Here is a 26,900-nt window from a genome sequence, read left to right on the forward strand (position 1 = left end):
TTTTTCAGGAGTCATGTATGGATGTGAGAGTTGGACCAAAAAGAAGGCTGAGTGTCAAAGAATTGATGCTTTCGAACTGTGGTACTGGAGCAGACTCTTGAGAGTCCCCTGGACAGCAAGGAGATCAAACCAGTCAATCCTAAAGGAAATCAATCCTGAATATTCATTGGAAGGACTCACGCTGAAGCTCTAATACTTTGGTCACCTGATGTGAAGAGCTGACTCACTGGAAAAGACCCTGATGCTGGGAAAGATTGAGGGCAGGAGAAGAGGGCAACAGAGGATAAGATGGTTGGATGGCACCATCGACTCAATGAACATGAGCTTGAACAAACTCCAGGAGATAGTGAAAGACAAGGAAGCCTGCCGGAGTGCTGTAGCCCATGAGATCACAAAGAGTTGGACATGACTCAGCGACTGATCAACTTATCAACAACAATCTAGGTCTGGGATCCTGGAAATACTGGAAAGAATAGAGAGACATACACGGGCAGGAAGCCAACATGGGCATGTGAGTAAGCAGATTATCACTATGGGCTTGGGGCATTTAATCCATCATCTGCTGTCAGTCATTGGTTGGGAGCTTCTGAGACGGGGTAGGAATGCTGACTCCCCAGCATGCCTGCCCAGGGAAAGCCCTCAAACACAGAGTGTCATCGATGTGGAGGAGAAAGCCCTTGGCATTAAAGGGAACGGTGACCTTCAAGGAGCTATGGATGGGACACCCAAGTGTCAGGTAAAATAGTGGGGAAAGGAGATAGGGAGGCTTGTCGCAAAGTAAAGGGCAGGAGAAATCAATAAACTAATGAACGTGGTGCTTCCCATTTTAATGGGAAGACATAAGAAATCAGCAACCTAGACTAAGAGATCAGTAATTCAAATGCTTCCCAGGTGGCACACCAGTGTTAAACAACCCGCCTGCCAATGCAGGAGACGTAAGAGACAGGAGTTTGTCCCATTGGTTGAGAAGATATCCTGGCGGAGGACAGTGCAACCCACTCCAGTATTCTTGCCTGGAGAATCCCATGGACAGAGGAGCCTGTCCATAGGGTCACAAAGAGTCGGACATGACTGAAGTCACTCAGCACACAATTCAAATGCTAGAAGGAAAATCTGGCACTGTGATGAATGTAGGTGTTTGCCGAGGACAGCAAAGCCAGGCATTGAAGCCACACAAGGAAGCTAAGTGAGTCTAGAACTAGGAAGGCTTTGCATCCCAACGTCCATCTTCCCCTGCACAGCTCCTACTCATCCCTCATCCCTCAGCTGAGCTGTCTCTCCCTCGGAGGAGCATTCCCAGGTGACCAGCACAGCCCCCACCCCTAGACAGGCACAAGGAGACCCCGCACAATGCCTGGCACGCCACAGACCTTCTCAAAATCATTGCTCAATGCAGTATAACTTTTACTGCCCCTTCACGCAAACCGTGTATCCATGTGACTGATTAGCCTTCCCTAACCGATTAACCGCCATGCCTGGTGCCTAAGACAGACTTGGCGACAAACACTGGAAAGTGTTCAATATTCCACAAAGGAATGACTGACACCTAAGAGAAGAATGCTGGCTCTATTTCACAGACAGGTAAGAGTGTGGGCCTCTCAGGACCAGTTTCCTCATTTATCAAATGACAAGGCTGGCCTAGGGCTCCACTTCAACAAACATTCCTGGGTGTCTGACTAATGCCGGAGAGCGTAAGCACAGTCCCTGTCTGTTGGCCTCACTGGGAGGCAAACTAATAAACAGAAACACAACCCCACATTTACAACTGCCATTTACTGGAAGCCCTAAAGAGTCTCATACATTTATTAATGCATGTGGTTCTAATGCTTGCCTTGTGTCCTAGGATGTAGTGTCCCATTTCACAGATGAGGACACTTGTCTTAGTAGGTTTATTTATTAACCTCACTGAGGGGCTAGTAACTATCAGGTGGCAGAGCCACGAAGTTAACGTGCGACTCTTCTGTCCATTTCCAAACTCCACAACCTGAGGTGAAGGCACGGAGCCACAGAGGAGAGTGTCTGAAGGCTGGCCAGGTGGCTCAGGGCCTGCCAAGGAATAGCATGGCCCTGGAGGTGTTCAGGGGCATGAGGCTGAAGACTGAAATCCAGAAACAAAAGCGGTGTCCTCTCTAAGTCAGGGGAGGGGCTTCAAGAGATGATGTAACTCCGACGAAAGGGATAAAGTCACACAACTAGCAAACGGCCCAGTGGGAATGCAAGCACAGATCTGACTCCAAATCCTGTCCTATGTCTACCCCCTGTTCTGACTTAATTATCTAAAATGAAGAAAAATTAAAAAAAAAATCACTCTTTTTAAAAAGGTGAGAATTAAACCTGACTTGCTCTGGGAAAAGGAATCCTTCAGGGCTTGGGAGGGAGGGCAGAGGGGAGAGGGAGTGAAACAGAGACGCTGAGAGCTCTTAATGGGTCAGTGAGCATATGGATGGGGCAATGGCTGGGAAAAACGCACAGCCTCTCTGAGCAGCCAAGTACCCGAGTCTTCATGGAGCTGATCACAGGACAACACTGATTCTAGGGCCCTAGTGGGAGTGAAGGTGGGGGAGGGGTGTCACAGCCTGAAACTGGATGCTGTTTCAACAGATGAGACAGAAGTCTGTCTTCATACAGCTGCCCCAGTGGCTAGTATCCAGGCTTGGGATATGCTCAATCTAATTTTACTTGCCATAGTTAATTCTCAAAACATCGACCATCTGTTTCCTGGATTCCTGACTGCATTGCTGCCTGGTCTGTCTGCTCAGAGAGGATGACAAAGTCCAGAGCAAGTCTTTCCTCTACTCACCTCTTCTAAAACCCCCAAGGCTGCACACCAGACCTGCACAGTAAGCAAAATAATTAAGTCCATGGACTCTAATCTTCAACAACATGAAAGCAATTAAACACACTTTGGAGCCATGAAAGGTGAAAACTGGCCAGATTCACAAACTTGCTAGTCACCAGCCATAGTCACCAGCATTTCCATTCATTCCTCTGGTGCAAAGTCAGCTGTCCACTTCTGTAACCTCATCACCTCCCATGCCTCTTAAAGTCCTTCGGAAATAATAATGCTTGCTTAAGAGTTTTTGACACATGAGGTCTTTACAGTATAGGTTAACGTCGTCTTACTTGACATGTTTATTTCTTGAAACATCACCTATACTCAGATTCAAACTCCAGAGTACTCAATCTTCGACTGTTAAAATTGCCCTTTTCTTTAAGCACAGATAATTGTATCTGAAGGATAAGCAGGCACTGTTGTTCAAATCTACTCCTTTTTTTAAGAGTGGAGGTTCACCTCCTGTTTGCTTCTGCTTGCTTGTTTTAAGTGTTAACGACCCATGCTTCCTTTCTGGGAGACTACAGATTCTGCCATCTGGGATGAGGTTTCCTTCCTTTTCTATAAATCATTAAGAGACCAACACTAGACCATGCTAGCTCTTGGTATTTTGGCTTTTTTATTTTTTGCCTGGTTGGACAAAACTGAAAAAAGCAAAATAGGAAAAAGCTAAAATAGAGGTCCTCAATGACCCCTTCAACCCCACACTTCAAAGAGAGACTTGCTCAAGCCTGGGATGTGAGAAGACTAAGAAACCATGGAAATTGGGATTCAGGGAATTAGGTACAGGATACAAGGTCAAGAAAAGCAGGATCTTTGGTTTGCTGTGTTCACTGCTGGATCCCACATCTCTAGAATCAAGCTCCATCAACACTGCTGAACCAATGAAAGGAAGCTACAGGGTATACACAGGTGACTGGGAAGGGCCTGTGAAGGCTCTTATAGAGCTGAGTTTTGGAGCTGCAGGATAACATTCAGTGGTGAGTCATGAAATCAATTTAATCTGATTAGCATTGTTTTGAAAGAATGGAAGAGAATAGGAAATACCTTGGTAAGGAAAAAACTAATTTTGTGCAATTTCAGTTTAAGATACACACCCAAGATTGCAATGGAAAATATATTTGTTATTGGTTATTTAAAAAAAAAAAAAGAGGAAAAGCATTTGCCTAGAGACACTGAAAAAGCAGATTCCCAGGCTCTAGGCAGCACTTCTGGGATGAGAATCTCTGGAATTTTGCACTTTGAACACGTTCCCTTGGGGATATCAGCAGACTCTAAACTTTAGAGTCTCTAGTCTGAAAACCACTGTGGGGCCTGGAATTTCAAGCAGTTTAACAGTCACAGGAAAACTGATCAACAAATTAGTTTGACAGGATTTCCACAGCTATCTTCTGTTTGGGAGGTTGGAGTGGGGGTGTGGGTGGGTAGGAGAAGACAGGGGACCAGGGCAGGCATTTAACAACCATGAATAAAACACAGTTGTTCTCTTCCTGTTCATTACTGACCTCATCACCAGGCCATTTCCTCCCAACTCCTTCCACACACTCACCCCAAGGGCCACTCAGACCTGTCCTGGTACCGGCTGGCCACAAAGTTTCCATCTTCGAAACTGAACAGATGAAGAGGATTTAGTCACCAGACGTGAGCCTGGCTTGGGGCCGGCAGAAAAGAGAGACTGTTGAGTGAGGAACCAAGAAAAACTCACACAGCCCAGGGCCACTGTCATCAGATCGCTATGGAAAGCAGGTGTGGTCCGTTCCAGCCTAATCCTGCAGAGCTCTCAGCCACCTGTCCTGACAACTGCAGACAAACTCGCTACAATGATGATCCAGCGCCGCCAGAGGCCCAGGCTCCTGATGGCCCACTGGGAACGCTCTACACCAGCTGTTCCTCACCCTGCAACCCCCCTGCCCCATACCAATTTACCAATCACCATGGTGCGTAATTCCACGCACCCGCACAGCATACCAGTGGTTTCCCTCCCTGCCTCTCTCTGAGGTCACAACAAACAGAATAGTCGTGATTTTTTTTTCTCTCACTTCCCATAAATAGTCATTTTTAACAATCTGAAGTCATTTTTAACAATCTTGATGCAGTGACTGAATCCTTTCCAGGTCCTTCTCTCTCTTTCAGAGCCTCTGCTTTGCTGAAGCGCAGGAGGAAGCGTGCCCACGTGCAGTGAGGATCACCATGAGAAGCTTTGGTATAAGGGGCTCCTTACCTCTGGCCTCCTACAGCACTTGAGCCATTACAGCCTCAGCCACTCAGCAGCTGCTAGAGTATGAGCTGCCATCTTTTGCTGTGAGCTTCTCTTACCATCTATCCTCTTCTCTCAACTTGAACTGCAGTTTCCTAGAGACAGCAGCCATGCCTGAATCTTCCATCTTGTTTCCTTAGTGCCTTGCTTTAAAAACGTCATTTGTATTTCTGTCTCTGTGTGTGAATGTGGAAGGACATGTAGGACATACAGCAATCACACTCCACGTCAGATGCTATCAGCACTGGACAAAGTTGTCAAAAGCCACTCATTTTAGCAGGAAACGTCTTTCACCACATTTGGTTGGTCAAGCACCAAATTGCTCCTGCTGCATTCCTGACACTAAAAATAGCAGGGACATTCAATTTTGAAGAAAAAAGATCTACACGAACAGGGCCAGACTAACAGGATTAAGGACAAAAGATAAAGTGAAGTAGCCTCTCAGCTAGGTATCTTTTGTCCACCAAATTAACTGGGTTTACTTACTGTTCTACGCAGGGAGCATGCTGGCAGCTTTACGCATACTCTTTCATTTAACCTTACAGTATCCCATGACGCCAGCATTACTATCCCATTGCACAAAGAAACTAAGGAACAGAGGGCTCAAATAGCTTCCCGAGGTCGGTAAACAGCAGGGTTTGGATTCAAAGCCATTTCTGTCTGACTTCACCACAATCCTTACTGCCTTTCTGATAAACCCAATACCTAACATAGATCCTCAGACCATAATTTAGAAGTTCTCTTTTCTAAAGAAAGGGTCAAAAGCCAAAAAATCTTTTTTTTTCCTTTTCTTTTTAAATTTTGTTCAAGCAAGCAAGTGATCAACCAAGCTTTCTCTAAGAAAGCCAGATGGGGGAGTTCAGGAATATACTTAATTTACCCTGGCTCTGCAAGACTTCATCTTTATTTCTCGACTGTCTCTTCTTCTCCATCATGTCCCACGCAATTTCAATTTAGAGTATGATCACTTCTACAATTTCAAAACCTTTCTCTGTCCACTCTAATATCAAAATCTATCCAGAAGCTGCTTAGCACCACTCTCACACCTCTCAACAAGTCTCTAAGCTTTTATCCTCAAGCCCTCAAAGTTTAGTCTCAAGACACCAGTGTATCCTTTTCAAAGGTTACATAGCAACTCTGCTCAACTGTACCTCTAGCCCAGTTCTCACTATTCTCCCCTCTGTTCTTCTACTCTTGGAATATGGCTTCCTTGCTGTTCCTTGAACAAACACAACATTCTCCTGCTCCAGGGCCTTTGCACTACCTGCTCCTTCTGCTTGGGGCTCTTTTCTCCAAGATATTTGCATGGCACATTCCTTCATCTCCTTTATGCCTTTGCTTACAGCTCACTGTCCAAGTGAGGCTTCCTCAATATCCTGCAAACCAGCTTCCCATCCCAGGATCTCTTGTCCCTCTAGGCTTGTTCTATTTTTGTTTTTAGCCATAGCACTTATTCTAACATACTACACACCAGATTTGTGCATACTGCATCCTTTTTCTAGAAGAGAAGCTCCATGAGGGTAGAAATGCTTTTATTGTGCTCACTGCTATATCCCCAGTACTTAGAACAATGCCTAGCAGACACAATGTGCTCAGCAAATATTTGCTGAATTAATGTTTTACATGGCTTGCCAGTAAGAAAAACTGATAACCCCAGGTCAACACACTATGTTTACCCTATGGCTCTGAGTATTCCTGGAGCTCTGATCCACGGTGGGAGGCAGTTATAAATCAGCTTGAGAAGCCTGGAAACAGAGAGCTATTTAGAGGGGAATGACGTAGTGGAGTTCTACATTTCAATCAGTCCACTCTAGCTCTGGGGGATGGATCTGGGGAGGATAAGGCTCTGAATTATGAGTCCCTTCCTAAATATGAGAAATATTTAGGAGACAAGAGGGAAAGATTCAATGATTGGTTGGATTTTGGGGGGATGGTGGGAATCTGACTGACCTTTAGGTTATGGGGTTGGGGAAACTGAACAGATTGAGTGACGGAGACAGCATAAAGAAGAATTCCTCTTGGGAATGGATCTGTAAGGATGAGTCTCTCCCCCTTAGCTCAACATTCACTTCAGCAGTCCTTTGATAAATAACTAAAGTGATTATGGTAAAAGGCTCAAGGGCGGCTACAGAGCAGCCAAACATAAACAAAAAGAATTCTATGGATCATTGCTTTGTTTCTATTTGTCAGAGGTATTGAGCTGGCCCTTAACCAGGCAGAGTCCCTCCTAAAGAAAAAGGAAGGAATGTCTTTTCACCGGTTACAAGTCAGTTCTGTCTCTGAAGACACACACATACCACCATTTCTGTAAGCACAACCAGTGGTCTGGTTTCTTTGGAAAATAACTTAGGAATTGGGCAATTTTAAAAGGACCCTATCTGGCCTTCCCTGGTGGCTCAGAGGTAAAGAATCTGCCTGCCAATGCAGCAGTCACTGGTTCGAGCCCTGATCTGGGAAGAGATCCCGCACGCAGCAGAGCAACAGAACCCCCAGCGCCACAGTAATTGAGGCTGTGTTCTAGAGCCTGGAACCCGCAACTGCTGAGTCCACGTGCTCCAACTACCGAAGCCCCTGCGTCCTAGAGCCCATGCTCCCCCAAAGAGAAGTCTCTGCAATTGGAGAAAAGCCGGGGCAACAAGGAAGACCCAGCACGGACAAAAATAAATAAATAAATTTAAATTACAATTTCTTTAGAAGGGCCCCACCCCATGCTAAATAACCCTAAACAAAGGTCTACCGACAAAATAACCGGTCAATTTAATCCACCATTGACTGGGCTTGTATTTTACCCTCAAACCTTACCTGGAAAGTTCTCTCGGTTTAGCTTAGGTCTGCGGACAATCACAAAGTCCTTGTCATTTCCTTTGCTTTTCAGCCGTTTTCGTGGGGGACTCTGTGGGTGGCCCAGGTTTGAAAGCAGTTCCTGGGGGATGTTCTCACTGTCCACCTCCTCCTTCTCCAGGGCGGAGACCCCCATGCCTGAAAGCAGTTCAGAAGTCTTGCTAGAATCCCATCCCCACGTGAAACTGGTGGTAACGTTGCTACTCTGGTCGGGTATCTCCTGGAGGTGTTTCCTGCAGAAACGCACAATAGCCCCACGTTCCTTTCAAAAACACGCCCGTAAATAATTCCCAGACAGGCCTAAAGGAAGCTGCAAGCTATGCACCGCAGAAAGCTTTCACAGCAGTTAACTGAACTGCATTTTTACGTGCCGGCGGCGAGTCCCCAAGAATAAAAGAGAAAATAACCGAACACATCGAAAAGGCTTTTCGATTTCCGATCATGCAAAAGGCCTCAAGAATTTCTTAAAAGTGGAGGGAACATACAAGGAAAGAGGCAGGGCAATCACACACTGATTGAAAACAGCAGCAGGAAAGCCCAATAAGGGAAGACAAATAACATCCACGCTGACCACCGCACTAAAGCATCCACCCATCCACGTTTTCCCAAAGAGGCTAAGCAGCCATTCACATTACAGCATTACTAACAATATTAGCAAGTAGCAAAACACGCGGCCTAAAAGAATTAAGACGGTCCATTCATGTTCTGTCTCCTTCTGCAATCGGTTTACCTGTGCATGGCGTCCGCAGGTTCGGGAGTTTTAAATGCGTGCATTAATTGCAGAGGTGCCCGCCCCCCGAATTCCCGCTTTGGCGCGCGGCGGCGCACTGCGTGCGGCGCACTGCGTGCGGCCCCGGCTTGCTGCAGCGAAACCCGCGAACTCTATCAACGTTCCATCCCAGGAGCGCGCGCAGAATTCTCCAGCCAGCCGGCTCTCCTCCGCAGCCGTCGTCTGCGGCCCCGCTGCCTGCTGGGAATTGTAGTTTCTGCCCAGCCTGGTAGTCCGGCTGCCTCGCCACTACTTCCTTTCCTTGCAGCTTTGCCGCCTTCGAGATACCCACAACCCCGCGCGGCTGCGGGACCGGACGACCCACAGGGTAGGCGGGGAAGCGGAAGTGGGCGGTGCTCCGGCTAACTGGGGAAATGTCAGCTGCTTGACTGGGGTCCGGGTTTCCTTTTTCGGGACCCCCCCCCGACCTTTTGGTGACTGCCACCGCTGTCGCCAAGGAGTGTGGGTCCCAAACCCTGTAAGGCTGTGGCGGCTGCGGGGTTTCCAGGCCCTTCTGGACGCTGTCCGGCGAGATCGGACGGTGAGCCGGAGGAGGAGAGCGTGAGGCACTTTGAGGTGTGGGGCCGACCGCGGACTGAGGGGGGCCCCGGAGACCCCGAGAGGCCGCCGTCGCGGGGCCTACGTCCCAGTGGCTGAGTGGAGGCCGTGGCACGCCCTGCCGGCCAGGTGAGAGGCTGCGGCCGTGGGCGTCACACCTGCTCCCCTCTCTGCCTGGAGCTGCGTACTCCACCCGGGTGTGGGCGGCCCTAAGGACTAGGTCTGCGGACAGGATCCTTTCCTTACGTGTAAAATAGGCACCACGGCAAGAACGCTCGTTTCACAGTCGCCGTCAAATCAGAGGAGGCTCGTGAGAGCGTTTTGTAAACGAAAGCGCGGTTCAAACGTCAGGCGGAGGTTTAATTTTAGGGGAGCAGGAGACTGCTGTGAGTGCCAGGGGAAAGCTCAGCATCCCCGGCAGCCTTGAGAAGTCTCATAAATGCTAGCATGAGAACAAATAAGGTGACTATTGTTTGCAAAAGGCTTTCCGTGCCACGCTAGCGGCCACCAGCAAAACCATTCGATTACTGTCTCAAAAAAAAAAAAAAATTCTGTTTGCCTCACGTCCTAAAAGTCAGCTGCTTGCTTTTAGAATATATCCACGGAGAAAAGTTTGGAGATGGTTAGAGAGTGCCATTTTCTGGGTAGGATGACCGTGCGAAATCCATTGTGCAAATGTTCTATAACTGCGAGCCTGGGAAAACAGTGGAAGAGAGAAGGGGAATAACTTCCAACCCTAGTAAAAATGGAGAGGATTTATAAAGTTCAGAAATAAGCACCCAGCGTCATCACAAAAATACTAGAATATCACTTAAGCATGCTGTGTGGCATACCTTCTTATTTCTTAAAAAAGAATTCAATTTACACTGGAGTTAAACCTCCCCCGCTTGTATATCAGCTTGTTTCAGGCGTGGTGCATAGCTTGAAATGGAACCACCTCTTGACAGAGGAGGGCGTTCGTGATCCTTTAGTAGTTGACTCTTGAAACTAGGTAAAACTGGGGTAAAGAATGGATCTGTTCACTGATTGATTCTAGTTGAAACTAGATGAAGAATACTAAGCTGCATGTTCACAATTCATTAAGCTAATGTTACATGGAAAATATTTTTAAATTCAGTGTTCTATTTTTTACATAAAGTTATCTTCATGATATTGTGGCTAAGGAGAAAGCAGTAGCCTGCTTGAAGTCTACATCCTTTCTCTTAAAATTGCCAGTCTAGGTTCGATGCAGGATACAGGATGCGTGGGGCTGGTGCACTGGGATGACCCAGAGAGATGGTATGGGGAGGGAGGTGGGAGGAGGGGTTCAGGACTGGGAACTCATGTACACCCGTGGCGGATTCATGTTGATGTATGGCAAAACCAATACAGTATTGTAAAGTAAAATAAAACAAAATGTCAAGCAAAAAAAATGCAATTCAGAGGAAATAGTCGTCTTCAGGAAGTGAACAAGACAGAGGGAGCTTATGAACTAATGGAGGAGAAGAAATAAAAAAAATTTTAATGCCACGATGAGAGTAAAGTTTTGAAATATAATTGGAAGAAGGCACTTCAGATAGAGGTCTTTTAAAGTGTTAGTCGCTCAGTCCTGTCTGACTCTGCGACCCCATGAACCGTAGCCTTCCAGACTCCTCTGTCCATGGGGATTCTCCAGGCAAAAATACTGGAATGGGTAGCCATTTTCTTCTCTAGGGGATCATCCCGATCCGGGGATCATCCCGATCCAGGGATCGAACCGATCCAGGGATCGAACCCGGGTCTCCTGCATTGCAGGCGGATTCTTACTGTTTGAGCCATCAGGGAAGCCCGATAATTGGAAGAGGGCACATAGAGCTCTTATAAGGAAGGTTTAATAGGATGATTCTAAATTTAAAAATGAGAAATATCCTTGTGCTAGGATTTAACCTGAGAGCTAGGAAACATTTCTAGTTTTCAGAATATTTGAAATATCTGAATTAGTGGAAACAAGGTCCTTTATAGGGCTTCAGAGAGAGCCTGTCAACTAGGAAAATCAAAGTGTTCAAATTCTAGAATAGATATGGCTCTAATAGTTTGCCCTGGCTGCAGAAATATTTTAGCTTATGAAAATGGAATTATTTCTGCATTCCTTCTAATCATGGCTTTTCTTTTAATATATTAAATAAAAGTTTAACTTGGTAAATTGGTTCTTTAATATAAAGAATTGTGTCCATTGAAGGTTTGAGATTATTAGCTACATAGAGTTTCCTGTCTGGTCTTTCCAAGAACTGCATTGTGATTGCTACTAATGTGGATTATTTTGTTTTCCTGATTAAGCTTTTTATTTAATACACTCAGTACACCCCAAGTCCCATTTTAGTGAGAGAAGTATACCATATTTCTAGAATTACTAGATCAGAATCTAGGACAAATCAATTACATTTTAAATATATCTGCAAATGTCATTAGAGTGAGTAATTTCTAATACTCTTCGAAAGTTTCAGGTAGAGTACAAAGTGACTTTGTAAATTGGAAAGGTGTTTCTCATACCTGGGACAAGAGCATAGTTACAAGATGGTCAATATTAGGGCATAGAACTAGCTTATGTGTACATATTTATATATACATTAATATTCATTATTCAGTAGTATATTATATGGGGTTCCCTGGTGGCTCAGATGGTAAAGAATCTGCCTGCAATGTGGGAGACCTGGGTTTGGTTCTTGGGTAGGGAAGATCCCCTGGAGGAGGGCATGGCAACCCACTCCAGTATTCTTGCCTGGAGAATCCCTATGGACAGAGGAGCCTGGCAGGCTACAGTCCATTGGGTGGCAAAGAGTTGGACATGACTGAGAGACTAAGCACAGCAGAGCACAGTATGTTACTGTTTTTGAAAATCAAATGTGACAAGGAGATTCTATTAAATAGAAATGTGATGTGCTTTTTCCTTGGTTCTATAATGGCATGAAGTAAATCTTAAGATTCCTTTACTTTTTTTATGTTATTTAGCTTAGGTGAACAAAAGACTAACAACAGTTACATAGCAAGAAGTTTCTATCTGCTCATCAAAATTCAAAAGATTCTTTTTCCTTTGGTTAATTTTAAAGTAGATCTTTTAGTTCTTTGCAATTTAATGTTCTCTACAATGGGCAAGTTGGGGCAAGAACAGAAGGGTTCTTTCCTAATTCTGTTTTGCTCTGTGCTTTCTTTTTTACTTTCATCTTGTAGATTACAGTCATGTTTTATCCTTAGATTATGGTAGACTTACCTGCAAAGTTACAGTTAGTTAGATTCTGTATTAAACATGACTTTATTAGCACTCTATCTTGATATATCTAAAAGAATAACAGGAGAATGTGTCTACTTTGTTCATGGAAATGAAATTAACAAATGAAAGCTGAGCAAAAGGAATGACTTAAACAGTCTAACTTGCATTAAAAAAAAGTATGTCTGGAATGGATTAAAGACTCCAGTATCCGGTATCCTAATTGTGAGCCTGGCTCTGTAGTCAGGATGCCTCTGTTTGAATCCCACTTCTTACACTCTCTTGTACCATTTTCTCTGTTAAATGGGGATGCTAATAATCCTTTCCTACTGGGTTGTGAAGTCTAATTCGAAAAAGCATGTTAAATGGTAGCAAAGTGCTTGGAATCTATTTAATATTAAACTCAATATTAGCTGCTGCTGCTAAGTCACTTCAGTCATGTCCGACTCTATGTGACCCCATAGACGGCAGCACACCAGGCTCCCCTGTCCCTGGGATTCTCCAGGCAAGAACACTGGAGTGGGTCAATATTAGCTACTCCTTTAAAAAAAAAATTATTTTGCTGCTAGGAAATAGTCTATGGGTTATTTTCTAATTACTGAAGTGAATCTTATAATCTCTTTACTGAAAATCTTTAAGAATTCATTACGATGGATCCAGTTGTTTTCTTCTTACCTGCTTAATGATTGCTGCCTCTCATGCCTTGCCAAAGGTGAAACAGTTTGAATATGTCCATTTTTCTTCAAAAGGGCTTGTTACACTTTGGAATTCAGTTCACCTGGTTGGTTTGCCAACTCGGCTCATTTATTAAAGATGGCTTCAAAAGATGTTATGCCTTTTTTGCATTTTTAGAGTGGGAGTTAACATTCTCTTGTGGTATTCTGAATTGTCCTTATACCTGAAATCATTTAATGTGGAATTAATGATTATCTTTTGAAGATTTAAATTTTGACTGGTGGTACTGTTGACTTTCATTACTCACATCTGGTTCTGTTCTAATTCTTTAGATTTTTCATTGTTTGGATCTCGAGTTGTCTCCTAGTTCTTATGCACATATCTGAGTAAAGAGACATATGTAAGTTAACACAGCCTGTGTGATGAATCATTAGGTCTCGTTGAAAATTTTTTATTCAATTTCAGAGTCAGGTTTTGATAAAATGTTTGTCTGTGTTCTCTTGCTCAGTTGATGCCAATCTTTCCTTCCTATCTCCCCCACCTCCCTTTTGGAAAATATTTGGGATGGGATGTTTCAGATTCCAAAATGATCTTAACCTCTAAATTTTCTACTTAAAGTGTGTTTAGTCTGAAAAATTATTATCAGCCATAAAGTACTCAGGAAATAGTACCCAGAGGGATTGGGGGCAGGAGGAGAAGGGAACGACAGAGAATGAGGTGGCTGGATGGCATCACTGACTCAATGAACATGAATCTGAGTGAACTCAGGGAGTTGGTGATGGACAGGGAGGCCTGGCATGCTGTGATTCATGGGATCGCAAAGAATCGGACACGACTGAGCGACTGAACTGAACATAAATAGTGCTTAGTCCTGACCAACTCTTTGCCACCCATGGACTGCAGCCTACCAGGCTTCCCTGTCCTTAACCATCTTTTGGAGCTTGCTCAAACTCATGTCCTTTGAGTCAGTGATGCCATCCAACCATCTCATCCTCTGTTGTCCCCTTCTCCTCTTGCCTTCAATCTTTCCCAGCATCAGGGTCTTTTCCAGTGAGTCGGCTCTTTGCCACAGGTGGCCAAAGTAGTGGAGCTTCAGCATGAATCCTTCCAATGAATATTCAGGGTTGATTTCCTTTAGGATTGGCTGGTTGGATCTTCTTGCAGTCCAAGGGACTCTCAGGAGTCTTCTCCAACCCCGTATTTCAGAAACATCAGTTCTTCAGCACTCAGCTTTCTTTATGGTCCAACTCTCACATAGTGTCTTGATGACTGGTAAAAGACTGAGTTGAGACTTTATGAGCTGGTCTTTTCAAAGGCAGACTGTGCCTGCTCATCAGGTACTAAAATTTGAGTGAATGGATTGGCATTTTGATTTTTGAGTAAAACCTACTTTTGCTACTGTGGTATTAATGTCTATTTATGATATTAATAGCTTTATGTCTCCTTTTCCTTTCTAATCACGTGAAACTAAATTTTGATTTGCCTCTAAATTTTAGTGTTTTTTTTTTTTTTACCTGTTAGTCTAAACACAGTTTAAATAAACAGTAGTATTTCAGAAGGACCATTGTTGTTGTCAAAGACATATTTGCCCTTTTGTCCCTGATTGTGTTTTTGCATAGCTACACCTCATTGCAGTTCAGCAAGTGATTCATTTTGATTCGCCTCCATTTTGATACTTTGCCTAGAAAAATGGATGACATTGGTGTGTCAGGTGCTCCTCTTGACGTGGCTTTGAGGTGTGTTCTGTCTCTTCACACGGGATAGAACACGATAGATAGAGGAAAGGGTGTTTGGCCAACCTGTAGACCTAGAGAGGTAATCTTACTTTGTCATGCGAGGCAAGGAGAGCAATTTCTGTGAGTGTGAAGCTTGTGTTTTGTTTTATAGGAATAAATGTGACACAAACTGTCATAACCACAGAGAATGAGAAGCAAAAGGTCTTTGGTATCCACTCATGGTTTTTTTGGGGGGCCGGGGGGGTGAGGTGGGGAGACCATTTAGGGTAAAGCTATGCTTTGAGACCATTGAGGCAACTAGTTATCTTCTAGAAGCACAAGGTATGAAGGAGGTGGAGATTAACAACTGGCATTTGTTGAAGACCTACTATGGAACTCTTTTTGATGTTTTATAATTCATTTGACCATCATAGCAATGTGTGTGAGGTGATCATATATTCTCATTTAATAGCAAAAATGCCTAAAATCACACAATTATTAGAGTTGGGATTTGGAATCCAGGTTTCCCATGATATATAATAAAACATTTGTGTTTAAAAATAGTTCTAATTCTAGGCACTTAATAACACCACAGCAAAAATTTTCATTGTCTAGTTGCTATGTGTTTTGCTTTTGTATTACTACACATTTTTAATTGTATTAAAATTACAAAAATGCATGTTTATTAGTTTAAATGAAAAGCTCACACATACAAAAGAAAGCACAAGGAAAATAGAAGTAGAAGTCATCTCTTTACCACTTTGTGACAACTGCTGTTAGTATTTTGATGTATATTTGTCCATGCATATATGTGTGTTTCTTTTGTATACTCCCTGAGATCCCACTTAACATCTCTAAATCCCTCTGGATCTCATCTTTCTTCTAGACTGAAGGAATCTGGTGGGCTCCTTTCATCATTATCTTTCTGTTAGGTGGTCCCTGACTCTGTCACAGATTCCTGCTCCCATAGGTCATGGCTAGGTTAGCAAGATTAGTGATTTATGAAACCCTTTGTCAAAAAAGATAATGGACAACAATGAGACTGGTGGATATTCTTAAGACTTCCTGAGTTATTTAGTACAAATATTTAAGTTGTTTCTATGTTTCTAATGTTTAAATAATATTGCTATGAAAAATAATATTGTAGATAAATTTTTACCTCATTTTGTTTTTTCTCTTAAGTTATTTGAAGAGGAGTTGCTAGGACAAAGGCTATGTACCTTTTTTTAAGATTTTTGATACTGCCAAATTTCTGTCCTCCTTGGCAATGAGTTCTGTAATATGCCAGACTTGAATTGTTCAATCTTTATTTTTATTAGATTTTAATTGACAATTATTTTATGAATTTAATATACAGGTAACTAAATAAGATGGAGATAAAGTGCCTCCAGCTTTGAATAGAAAATTATTCATTTAAAACAACCAAAGCAGGCTATAGGAATTCATAAGGAACCTTGGAAAGTACTATCATTCTGCACTGTAAAAGATAAAACAGTTCCTCGCTTGAAGTTAGTTACAAGGTCAAATGTATGTACTTTTAAACTGTTATTTTTTCATCTCATGTTAGGGTAACCCGCAAGTTTCATTTCTAGTTTCATGGGACACCCCCCTAGGCATAACATTGTGTCAAAACAAGACAATAAATATTCAGTTTGAAGAGAAATAGATGGTGTGGTAAACAGAATAATAGAGCCACCAAGGGTATCTATGCCTTAACTTCTGGAACCAGTAAATATGACTATTAATAGGTTATTCAGGTGGGCCCAGTGAGGTCAGGTGAACCCTTAAATACAAACCTTTCTCCCAGCTAAGGGCAGAAGAGAAAGTCAGTGATTTCAAGCCTGAGAAGGATTTGACAAGCCATTACTGGCTCTGAGGTATATAGGACCACATGCAAAGACTGGGAAAAAGTCTCTAGAATTAAGGATAAATGCTAGCAAGGAAATCAGGATCTCAGTCCCATAGCCATAAAAACTGAATTTTCAGTTCGGTTCAGTTGCTCAATTGTGTCCGACTCTTTGCGACCCCATGGACTATAGCACACCAGGCCTCCCTGTCTATCACCAACTCCTGGAGTTTACTCAAACTCATATCCATTGAGTTGGTGATGCCATCCAACCATCTTTACCAACAGCCTAAGTGATCTTAGTGCCAGGGTCCAGCCCCGGTGGATCCAGGGTGATTTGAAGGTGGGGACGGCGTCGGCGTCCTTAGAAAAATACATATTTAATTACAGATATATAGAGAGATTAGAAACGGATAGTGTAGTAGGAAGATTAGTGGAGAAAAAGAGGCTGAATAACTTGGATTATGTGGAATAGCATTCATGCTCCAGATGGGAATTCAGCCAGAAAAACAGGGAGCAAGAAAGAAACGACATGGGGGAATCAGTCTTTCTGGAAACTGATCCGATTTCTTTATTTTTGGGTTTGCTTATATACCTTTTGTTACACATAGGGATGAATACAGAGTCACGTGGGGGTCAGCAGTCCTGACCTTTATCAAAATCAGGTGCTTCACATAAATGTATAAAAAAAAGGTCTTAGGGATATTACATCATCTTCTGGCCATGACTGAGACCTGCTGACATTTTATGATCCTTTCTTTCTGATAACCAAAAAACTTATTTTTTCCAAGGGTGTTTTTTCTTAAACCAGGCACCACCCTCCAAATAAAGTTACATTCCTATAGGGTGAGGGTGTAGTGAGTTACAATCAAGAAAGGAATTATTTAACCCAAGGTTAACATGATTAATCTTAAAGGTTAATACTTATTTCTCCTATATGCTTAAAGGTTAATGCTTATTTCTCCTATATGCTAGTTATATTCATTATAAGGGCAGGGAATATGGAGATTTAGCAGCAAACATCAGCCCAACAAATAAAAATCCTTTCACCAATGTTCCCCTTAAGATCTATTTAGTCTTAAGATAGTGATAAAGTTACATTTTCACATAGCAAGGACACAGTGATTTATAACATAGTACAGTGATCTATTACAAAAGAGAAAATCCATTAACTCAAAAAGTCTAGTATTGCTAACATCAAAAACTACTTTATTTCCTTTTCTATATTCCAAATACATTGATTAATATATTCCCAGGTGCCTAAGGATATGGAGGCCTGGCGGCAATCATTGACTCAAGAAGAAGAAAAAGCCATATGATAATTAAGACTCTCCAAATACTCCAAAACTCTCTGTGCTGTTTATGGTTGAGAGGTAGTAAACAATCATGAGTATGGATAATCCTGTCACACAAGCTAGTCTGTCAGCAGAGAGGTTTGACCTGAGACATCCTTGTCCCACCCAGGGCAGGGAATTAGCAGCAATTATTGACACAACAAATGAAATATCCTTCACCAATATAATTCCTAACCAACGCACTATACTAATAATTTCCAACTCCCCCAAAGAATTTGCCTTTAGTAAGTCTAAAACATCTTGTGCCTCTCAGGTTGGGAGACTGTAAACAATCACATGTGGCCAGACGAACCTATACAGGCAGGCTAGATAACCTTCAGAGGAGTCCCTAAGCTGAAACACTCTTGTCACGCCCAGGAATTTTTATTGCCTTGGAGCTGCACGTTTACTCCTCCGAGAGAAACGGTTATGGGGGAGAGCCCCCCGTAAAGTCGGAGGTGTAGGTGAGCATAAAACAGACTCTGGTTTTGGGGTAGATGCTCGGGAACAGGGGGTTTCCTGAGGCTTGATCATGCCTTTGTGTATGCCAAGCCTCCTTCCTCATGACCTTTGCCATGGGCGGAGTTCCTCAGTCTCCAGAAAGGAACACCTGCTGACACTTTAATTTCAGTCTTGAGAATTTAGTTGAACCACACTCTGCTTAGATAGCTGACCCACTGAAACTGATGTGTGGGTGTTGTTTTAAGCCACTGAGTTTCTAATTCTTTACAACAGCAATCAGTTCAGTTCAGTCACTCAGCTGTGTTCAACTCTTTGCAACCCCATGGACTGCACCAGGCCTCCCTGTCCATCACCAGCTCCCAAAGCTTGCTCAAAGTCATATCCATTGAGTTGGTGATGCCATCCAACCATCTCATCCTCTGTTGACCCCTTCTCCTCTGCCTTCAGTCTTTCCCAGCATCAGGGTCTTTTCAAATGAGTTGGTTTTTTGCATCAGGTGGCCAAAGTGTTGGAGTTTCAGCTTCATCATCAGTCCTTCCAATGAACACTCAGGACTAATCTCCTTTAGAATGGACTGGTTGGATCTCCTTACACTCCAGTACCACAGTTCAAAAGAATCAATTCTTTGGCACTCTGCTTTCTTTATAGTCCAACTCTCACATCCATACATGACTACTGGAAAAACCATAGTCTTGACTAGACAGACCTTTGTTGACGAAGTAATGTCTCTGCTTTTTAATATGCTGTCTTGGTTGGTCATAACTTTTCTTCCAAGGAGCAAGCGTTCTTTATAATTTCATGGCTGTAGTCACCATCTGCAGTGATTTTGGAGCCCTCCCCCACAAAATAAAGTCAGCCACTGTTTCCACTGTTTCCCCATCTATTTGCCATTAAGTGATGGAACTGAATGCCATGATGTTAGTTTTTTGAATGTTAAGCTTTAAGCCAACTTTTTCACTCTTCTCTTTCACTTTCATCAAGAGGCTCTTTAATTCTTTGCTTTCTGCCATAAGGGTGGTGTCATCTGCATATCTGAGGTTATTGATATTTCTCCCGGCAATCTTGATTCCAGCTTGGGCTTCATCCAGCCCCGGATTTCTCATGATGTACTCTGCATAGAAGTTAAATAAGCAGGGTGACAATATACCGCCTTGGTGTACTCCTTTTCCTATTTGGAACCAGTCTGTTGTTCCATGTCCAGTTCTAACTGTTGCTTCTGGACCTGCATACAGATTTCTCAAGAGGCAGGTTGGGTGGTCTGGTATTCCCACCTCTTTCAGAATTTTCCACAGTTTGTTGTGATCCACACAGTCAAAGGCTTTGGCATAGTCAATAAAGCAGAAGTAGATGTTTTTCTGGAACCCTCTTGCTTTTTTGATGATCCAGTGGATGTTGGTAATTTGATCTCTGGTTCCTCTGCCTTTTCTAAAACCAGCTTGAACATCTGGAAGTTCACGGTTCGTATTGCTGAAGCCTGGCTTGGAGAATTTTGAGCGTAACTTTACTAGTGTGTGAGATGAGTGCAATTGTGCAGTAGTTTGAGCATTCTTTGGCATTGGATTTCTTAGGGATTGGGATGAAAACTGACTTTTTCCAGTCCTGTGGCCACTGCTGAGTTTTCCAAATTTTCTGGCATATTGAGTGTAGCACTTTCACAGCATCATTTTTAGGATTTGAAATAGCTCAACTGCTGTTCCATCACTTCCACTAGCTTTGTTCATAGTGATGCTTTCTAAGGCCCACTTGTCTTCACATTCCAGGATGTCTGACTCTAGGTGAGTGATCACACCATCATGGTCATCTGAGTCGTGAAGATCTGTTTTGTACAGTTCTGTGTATTCTTGCCACCTCTTCTTAATATCTTCTGCTTCTGTTAGGTCTATACCATTTCTGTCCTTTATTGAGTCCATCTTTGAATGAAATGTTCCCTTGGCATCTCTGATTTTCTTGAAGAGATCTCTAGTCTTTCCCATTCTATTGTTTTCGTCTGTTTCTTTGCACTGATCACTGAGAAAGGCTTTCTTATCTCTCGTTGCTATTCTTTGGAACTCTGCATTCAAATGGGCAATAGCAATAAGAGACACATACACTGAGTATGGGAAGAAATGTAACCAAATCATTTCTTTTTTACTAGAATAAAGGATCCATAATTCTGCTTATTCATCTATAACATTAAAAGTAGTATGAATCAAGCTGAAAAATTGACAGCCATCATAAAAGAATAATTAGTAACTACCAGGAAGTTTGTAACTGATTGTGTTGTTTGCTTAAACTATTATCTTACTACCTAATGATTATTAAGGTCTCCATGTATTTCATTGTTGTTTATTCATTCTTATTTTTTTGCATATTATGTAAAAATACATGAATCTAGTTTTTCTGTTAATGTTATTATAGTTTTCTAATGTTATTACATAATCTTAACAAGTATCATTTCTTATACTTTAGTAACATTCTATCATTTCAGTCTGCCATGCTTTAGCATCTCCTTGCTTATCTGTGATATTCATTCTTTTTTTCTATGGTTGTCATACTCCTTGTGTTGAACAGTTTCAGGGAAAATAAATATCTAAGTCAAACCATAAAAGGGTTTTCATATGATAATTATATTTAGTAAATTCACACTGAATAATTTTTTTCCTAAAAGTGCTGTATCTTAAAGATGGTAATGGTTTTCATTAGCATATTCTACATCTGGCTGTCACTTAACCTATTCTTGGCTTAAAAATAAGATTTGGCATACCTTAATGATATAAGATTTTCCTTTGATATTGAAACTTGAAATTTTGAGTAGTAGTTAGTAATGAGCAGAATTTTAAGCCTTTTGAGTTGTAATATTGTTGTATAGTTGCTAAGTCATGTTTGAGTCTTTTGTGACCCTCATGGACTGTAGCTCACCGGTCTCCTCTGTCCTTGGGAATTCACAGGCAAGAAGACTAGAGCAGGTTGCCATTTCCTTCTCCAGGGGATCTTCCCAATCTAGGGGTTGAACCCACGTGGAAGATCCCCTGGAGAAGGGAAAGGCTACCCACTCCAGTATTCTGTCCTGGAGTATTCTGTAGACTGATAGTCCATGGGGTCTCAAAGAGTCAGACAGGACTGAGTGACTTTCGCTTTACTCTTTGCTCCTGCATTGGCAGGAAGATTCTTAACCACTGAGCCCTTGAGGGAAGCCCTCAGGGAAGCCCTTGAGTTGTAATAAATATATGTAAAATCAATTTTGGAGACAATAGTGGGTGTTATGTTATCTTTGAAGTCATCAGTAATAATAGTGTATGTACTATAGTATACAGTAATGTTTTTTATTCATTTACTTATTCACTTGACAGATATTTTTAAAATAGCAACTATATGCCAGACAGTATCATATAGACATAGAGTACAGTACTGAACAAAACAGTGAAGCCTCTGCTCTCATGGGGCTTCCCAGGTGACGCAGCGGTAAAGAATCTGCCTGCCAATACAAGAGATGCAAGAGACTTGAGTTCAATCCCTAGGTCAGGAAGATCCCCTGGAGTAGGAAATGGCTACCCACTCCAGTATTCTTGCCTGGAAAAATCCATGGACAGAGGAGCCTGGTGGGCTACAGTTCGTGGGGTTGCAAAGAGTCAAGACACAACTGAGCATGCCTGCCCTCTGCTCTCATGGAGAAAGAGAATGTGTGTTTATGTGTGTGTGGTGGGGGTTTTTACAGGGAAATAAAGAACATACATTGTATCAGGTAGATAAGTGCTTTGAAGTAAAATATAGAGGAAATGAAGATAGAGAATGACAAATGGGTTCTATTTTAGATACCTAAGAATGAAATTAAAAGATGCTTACTCCTTGGAAGAAAAGTTATGGCCAACCTAGATAGCATGTTGAAAAGCAGAGATATTACTTTGCCAACAAAGGTCCATCTAGTCAAGGCTATAGTTTTTCCAGTGGTCATGTATGGATGTAAGAGTTGGACTGTGAAGAAAGCTGAGTGCCGAAGAATTGATGCTTTTGAACTGTGGTGTTGGAGAAGACTCTTGAGAGTCCCTTGGACTGCAAGGAGATCCAACCAGTCCATTCTGAAGGAGATCAGCCCTGGGATTTCTTTGGAAGGAATGATGCTAAAGCGGAAACTCCAGTACTTTGGTCACCTCATGCGAAGAGTTGACTCATTGGAAAAGACTCTGATGCTGGGAGGGATTGGGGGCAGGAGGAGAAGGGGACGACAGAGGATGAGATGGCTGGATGGCATCACTGACTCGATAGAAATGAGTCTGAGTGAACTCCAGGAGTTGGTGATGGACAGGGAGGCCTGGCATGCTGCGATTCATGGGGTCATGAAAAATCGGATGCAACTGAGCGACTGAACTGAACTGAAGAATGAAAATATTGGTTGAAATCCACAGAGGGATGGAAGGAAACTACTTCAGTAATATAAAGAAATAATGAAGTAAATAGTTTATTAAATGTGATTTTCATTTGTGATATTCCATAAAAGGGTATTTCTTATATAAATTTAAATTTAACCTGTAAAGTACTCAGACTTTCGTTATTCTTTTAATAACTAGCTTTGGTTGGGAATGTTTGTTAATTTGACATATTTTATTGATTCTACCTTGTTTTATTTTGGTGGGTTGCATCATGATACTGATTCTATATGTTAAGATATTAATTTTTCCTTGGGATATTGTAGTTATTCCATAGACACCCAGAAATGCCTGACATTGATTTTATAGAGGTGGAAAGCACATATGTTGTCTTCAGTTAGTAAAGGTAAATTATTTTATGAGTAGAGAGATATCAAATAAACCATTTTCTGGCGTCTGTATCATCAACATTTATAATTAAAATATTTTCAAATATATAACTTTATTCACTAATCATTGATAAATTTTTCTGCCTATAAAATAGGTGAAGTAACTTTAAAGACAATAAGATTGATATAGATAGATGGGAAAGATAAGTGTATTTTGTGGCACAGGAGATGAATAAGAATTTCAAGCCCTGAAATGTAGACAAGATTCGTATGAAAGAAAAATACTGCTTCAAACAAAGGAAATGTTACTTTCAAATGGTTTCTCTCTTTCTGTTTCTCCCTCCCTCTTTTTTAGAAAATCTGAAGTAATGTTCATGGATGACTTAGAACCCTTTATTTTACAAAATATCTAACTTTGTAGGATCAGTCAATAGTGTATTTATATAAAATGTTAGGATTTATAATATTAAGGAACAACTCCAAGTGACACTATATCTAAACTTCATATCTAGTGTTCTTACTTTGTAATATTTTTGGAACTAGTGTTATTTTTGCTAAAATAGTTTTTTTCCTAAAGATATAATTTATGCAAAATTTTCAACATATGCTTTAAAAAACAGAAGTACTTGAGAATAGGGTTTATCCTTTTTATCTTACTCAGAGTCAGGTGTAAAGCCTGGCAGTTTTCTAAAGAATTTGTTAGTACATGAATAAAAAATAATTGGGAAATTTCCAAGTGGTCATTTTATATGTTAACACTGCCTTATTTTTTTTCTTCTTGGCTTATAGAAATGATCCAGGCCTATATATGAATTACTTTGTTGAATCAAAGGAAACATTGAATAATGAGTGGTGCAGCTTTGGGACTCGAGATTGTTTTTGTCTTTTTCCTGGCGTTATTCCTACTTCATCGATATGGAGACTTTAAGAAGCAGCATAGACTTGTCATTGTTGGAACACTGCTAGCTTGGTATCTCTGCTTTCTGATTGTGTTTATACTCCCTCTGGATGTTAGTACGGTAAGAGGTGAAACTAATTTTCACAATTTAAAAGGCAGTTGTAATCAGACAGCATGTTTGAGATATGTTTTTAAGATAACTCAGTTGTATAAAAGTTAAACTTATATTTTAAGCAAGTGTTAATCATATGAATTTGATCACTAAAAAGCATAGCCAGGAAGGTAATTTTGGGTAAAGAGCTTGATACATTCCAATATCCCTTAAGTACTTGGTAACTTTTTGGTTTTCATTTTTAAACCATGCCTTTATTGCTTTAGACAATATACAACCGGTGCAAACATGCTGCTGCAAACTCAAGCCCTCCTGAAGGTAGCAACATGACAGGATTGCATGCAACTGCTACCCCAATCCCAAGGTACTTTCTTCCTTTTTAAAAACAAATGTTGTAAGGGGCAATTTGTTTAAAAATTGTCAGTTTTAGCATCTGGATATTATATTTATAACTTTATCCTCATTCTCTACTCACCTCCCTTCTTCATCCTTCGCTAATAGACTTTTCATTACCTGTATCCTATTTAAATTTTAATCTTGAATACATTTTAAATATTTATTGGCATTCAAGACCTCTAGCAGATGCTAATAGAAACTTGGAGAAGACCTGATTTTTTTAGTTCTTTACTAAGAATAGATTTCCAAAAGCTGTTTTTCCAATCCAGTAAAAAAAAAAATGGGGTGTGCATTTTCTTGTTTTCCTAATTTACAAGGTTGTAATGAAGGAAGAGGAGGTTATTCCATACATAGGATATTCCTTTGATATATGTGCATCCTTTAAAAACATTATGGTTTTAGACCGAGAATAAAGTTCAAGTTTTCAAAAGGTTATATTGAATTCATATCAAACTTCCCAGTAAAAAACTAATAAGTATTGACTATAGGAAATGGCAACCCACTCCAGTATCCTTGCCTGGAAAATCTCATGGACAGAGGAACCTGGTGGATTGCAGTCCGTGGGGTCACAAAGAGTCATGTACGACTGAGCGACAAACACACGTAGTTTTTACTAGTGCTTTAAGTAATATATACTTCTTCATGCAGCTTTTACGGAGAAGGCAATGGCACCCCACTCCAGTATTCTTGCCTGGAAAATCCCATGGACGGAGGAGACTGGTGGGCTGCAGTCCATGGGGTCGCTGAGTCGGACACGACTTAGCGACTTCACTTTCTTGCATTGGAGAAGGAAATGGCAACCCACTCCAGTGTTCTTGCCTGGAGAATCCCAGGGACGGGGGAGCCTGGTGGGCTTCCATCTGTGGGGTTGCACAGAGTCGGACACGACTGAAGTGACTTAGCGGCATGCAGCTTTTATTTATTTATTTTAAAATCAAAGCTAGATAAGGGTGAATTTTAAATGTAGTAGTTATTCCCTTTTGAAGCACCACTGTGGAGTGTTGGAAGCCCTTGGACTGAAGAATAGCTTTACAATTTAGGAATGCTGACTATTACTGAAAGAATCTATGGTCAGATAAACATGTTTTCAGAAAATTCAAACAGAATTATGTATAGATGCTAGCATCTGTCTCCATAGGACATATGCTATAGTGACTGGTAAGTTAGGGTTCCAGTTTCTAGGACTTAATCACCTGATAACCTTTTTTTCTTGCCACCATAACCAACCCAATGAAGTGAGTGTATATTTTAAAGGTAATCAAAATCAAGAGTTTGATTTCATAATGCATTTACTTCTAAAGCTGTCACTTCATTAGTCTATTAGTATATTATGTCCTCTTTTTATTAAAAGACTTAAAAAAATTGAAAATTTAAATGTATTCCTCCTTAAAAGAGTTTTGTTCCCTTTGTGTGTTTTTTGACAGTTTTGAATTTTAATTTTCTATAAAATTTTACAAGATAGAATCCATAATTTGAAGCTGAATGTAAGTGAACTTTGCCAACACAAATTAATTGTGCAGTTCATTTAAGTAGCATTTGATTAATTGGTTTTAAATTGTTATTAGCCAACATCCGTGTTTCAAGCCATGGAGTTACATTCCTGATGGAATCATGCCAATTTTCTGGAGGGTAGTATATTGGACTTCACAATTTTTAACATGGTAAGTGGTGGTAAAGGATAAAATTTTCAATATTTTGGCTAAATTTTAAAAAGGGATCATTTTTTCAGTGAACTTTCATATTTTAGAACTTATTTATGTATATTTTCCCTTAAATCTATATGCTTTCTCCCCTCATTCAGGTCTGTCTTATCTTAAAAGGAATGAAAAGAAATAAATAAACAAGAAATAGAAAACAGAGACCAAAAATTCTCCTTGTCACCATTTCCTCTTCGTTACTGCCTTCTTTCTGGACTTTCTTCAGTTCAGTTTTCTTCTAGCCCCATTATTATGTGAAACTGGTCTCTTGCTAAGGTCATCATTAACCCCTGGTTTTCTGTATGCTTAGTGCAAACTTCTGGATTTCCTTTAAATGCTCCATTTCTGTGGCCCATTTTCTAAATGTTGGTGTTCCCAAGGGTTCCATCTTTGGTCATCTTGTTATTTGACTCTCCCTGAATAACTGTAATTTATAGCCATGGTTTCATTAACCTGTGATGCATTCCAAATCTTTTTTTTTTTTCTACCCTATATCTTTGTCTTTCTGCTGTGCTCCAGACTCATTCATACTTTTTCCACTGCCTGTTGAGC

General features: G+C 41.3%; 2 protein-coding genes across 6 annotated transcripts in view; one reads left to right on the forward strand and one right to left on the reverse strand.

Moving 5' to 3' along the window:
• SKP2 (S-phase kinase-associated protein 2, E3 ubiquitin protein ligase) overlaps positions 1-8,943 on the reverse strand; it is a 36,069-nt gene extending 27,126 nt beyond the window's left edge. The window contains exons 1-2 of one of the 2 annotated variants that reach the window (XM_005694793.3): positions 8,662-8,943; positions 7,893-8,164 (exon numbers count right to left, since the gene is read on the reverse strand). In XM_005694793.3, coding sequence (XP_005694850.2) covers positions 7,893-8,164; positions 8,662-8,705 — 316 coding nt within the window. In that variant the 5' untranslated portion in view covers positions 8,706-8,943. The other variant, XM_013972845.2, reaches the window with a different exon arrangement.
• Positions 9,029-26,900, forward strand: part of LMBRD2 (LMBR1 domain containing 2) — a 56,434-nt gene continuing 38,562 nt past the window's right edge. For 2 of the 4 annotated variants that reach the window (XM_018065689.1, XM_018065690.1), the window contains exons 1-3: positions 24,035-24,264; positions 24,522-24,619; positions 26,217-26,312. In XM_018065689.1, coding sequence (XP_017921178.1) covers positions 24,091-24,264; positions 24,522-24,619; positions 26,217-26,312 — 368 coding nt within the window. In that variant the 5' untranslated portion in view covers positions 24,035-24,090. Of the gene's footprint in view, positions 9,388-24,034; positions 24,265-24,521; positions 24,620-26,216; positions 26,313-26,900 lie in introns of those variants that run through there. The other 2 variants (XM_013972831.2, XM_005694794.3) reach the window with 2 other exon arrangements.

The sequence above is a fragment of the Capra hircus genome, chromosome 20 (genome assembly GCF_001704415.2).
Source record: "Capra hircus breed San Clemente chromosome 20, ASM170441v1, whole genome shotgun sequence".
NCBI classification, from domain to species: domain Eukaryota; kingdom Metazoa; phylum Chordata; class Mammalia; order Artiodactyla; family Bovidae; genus Capra; species Capra hircus.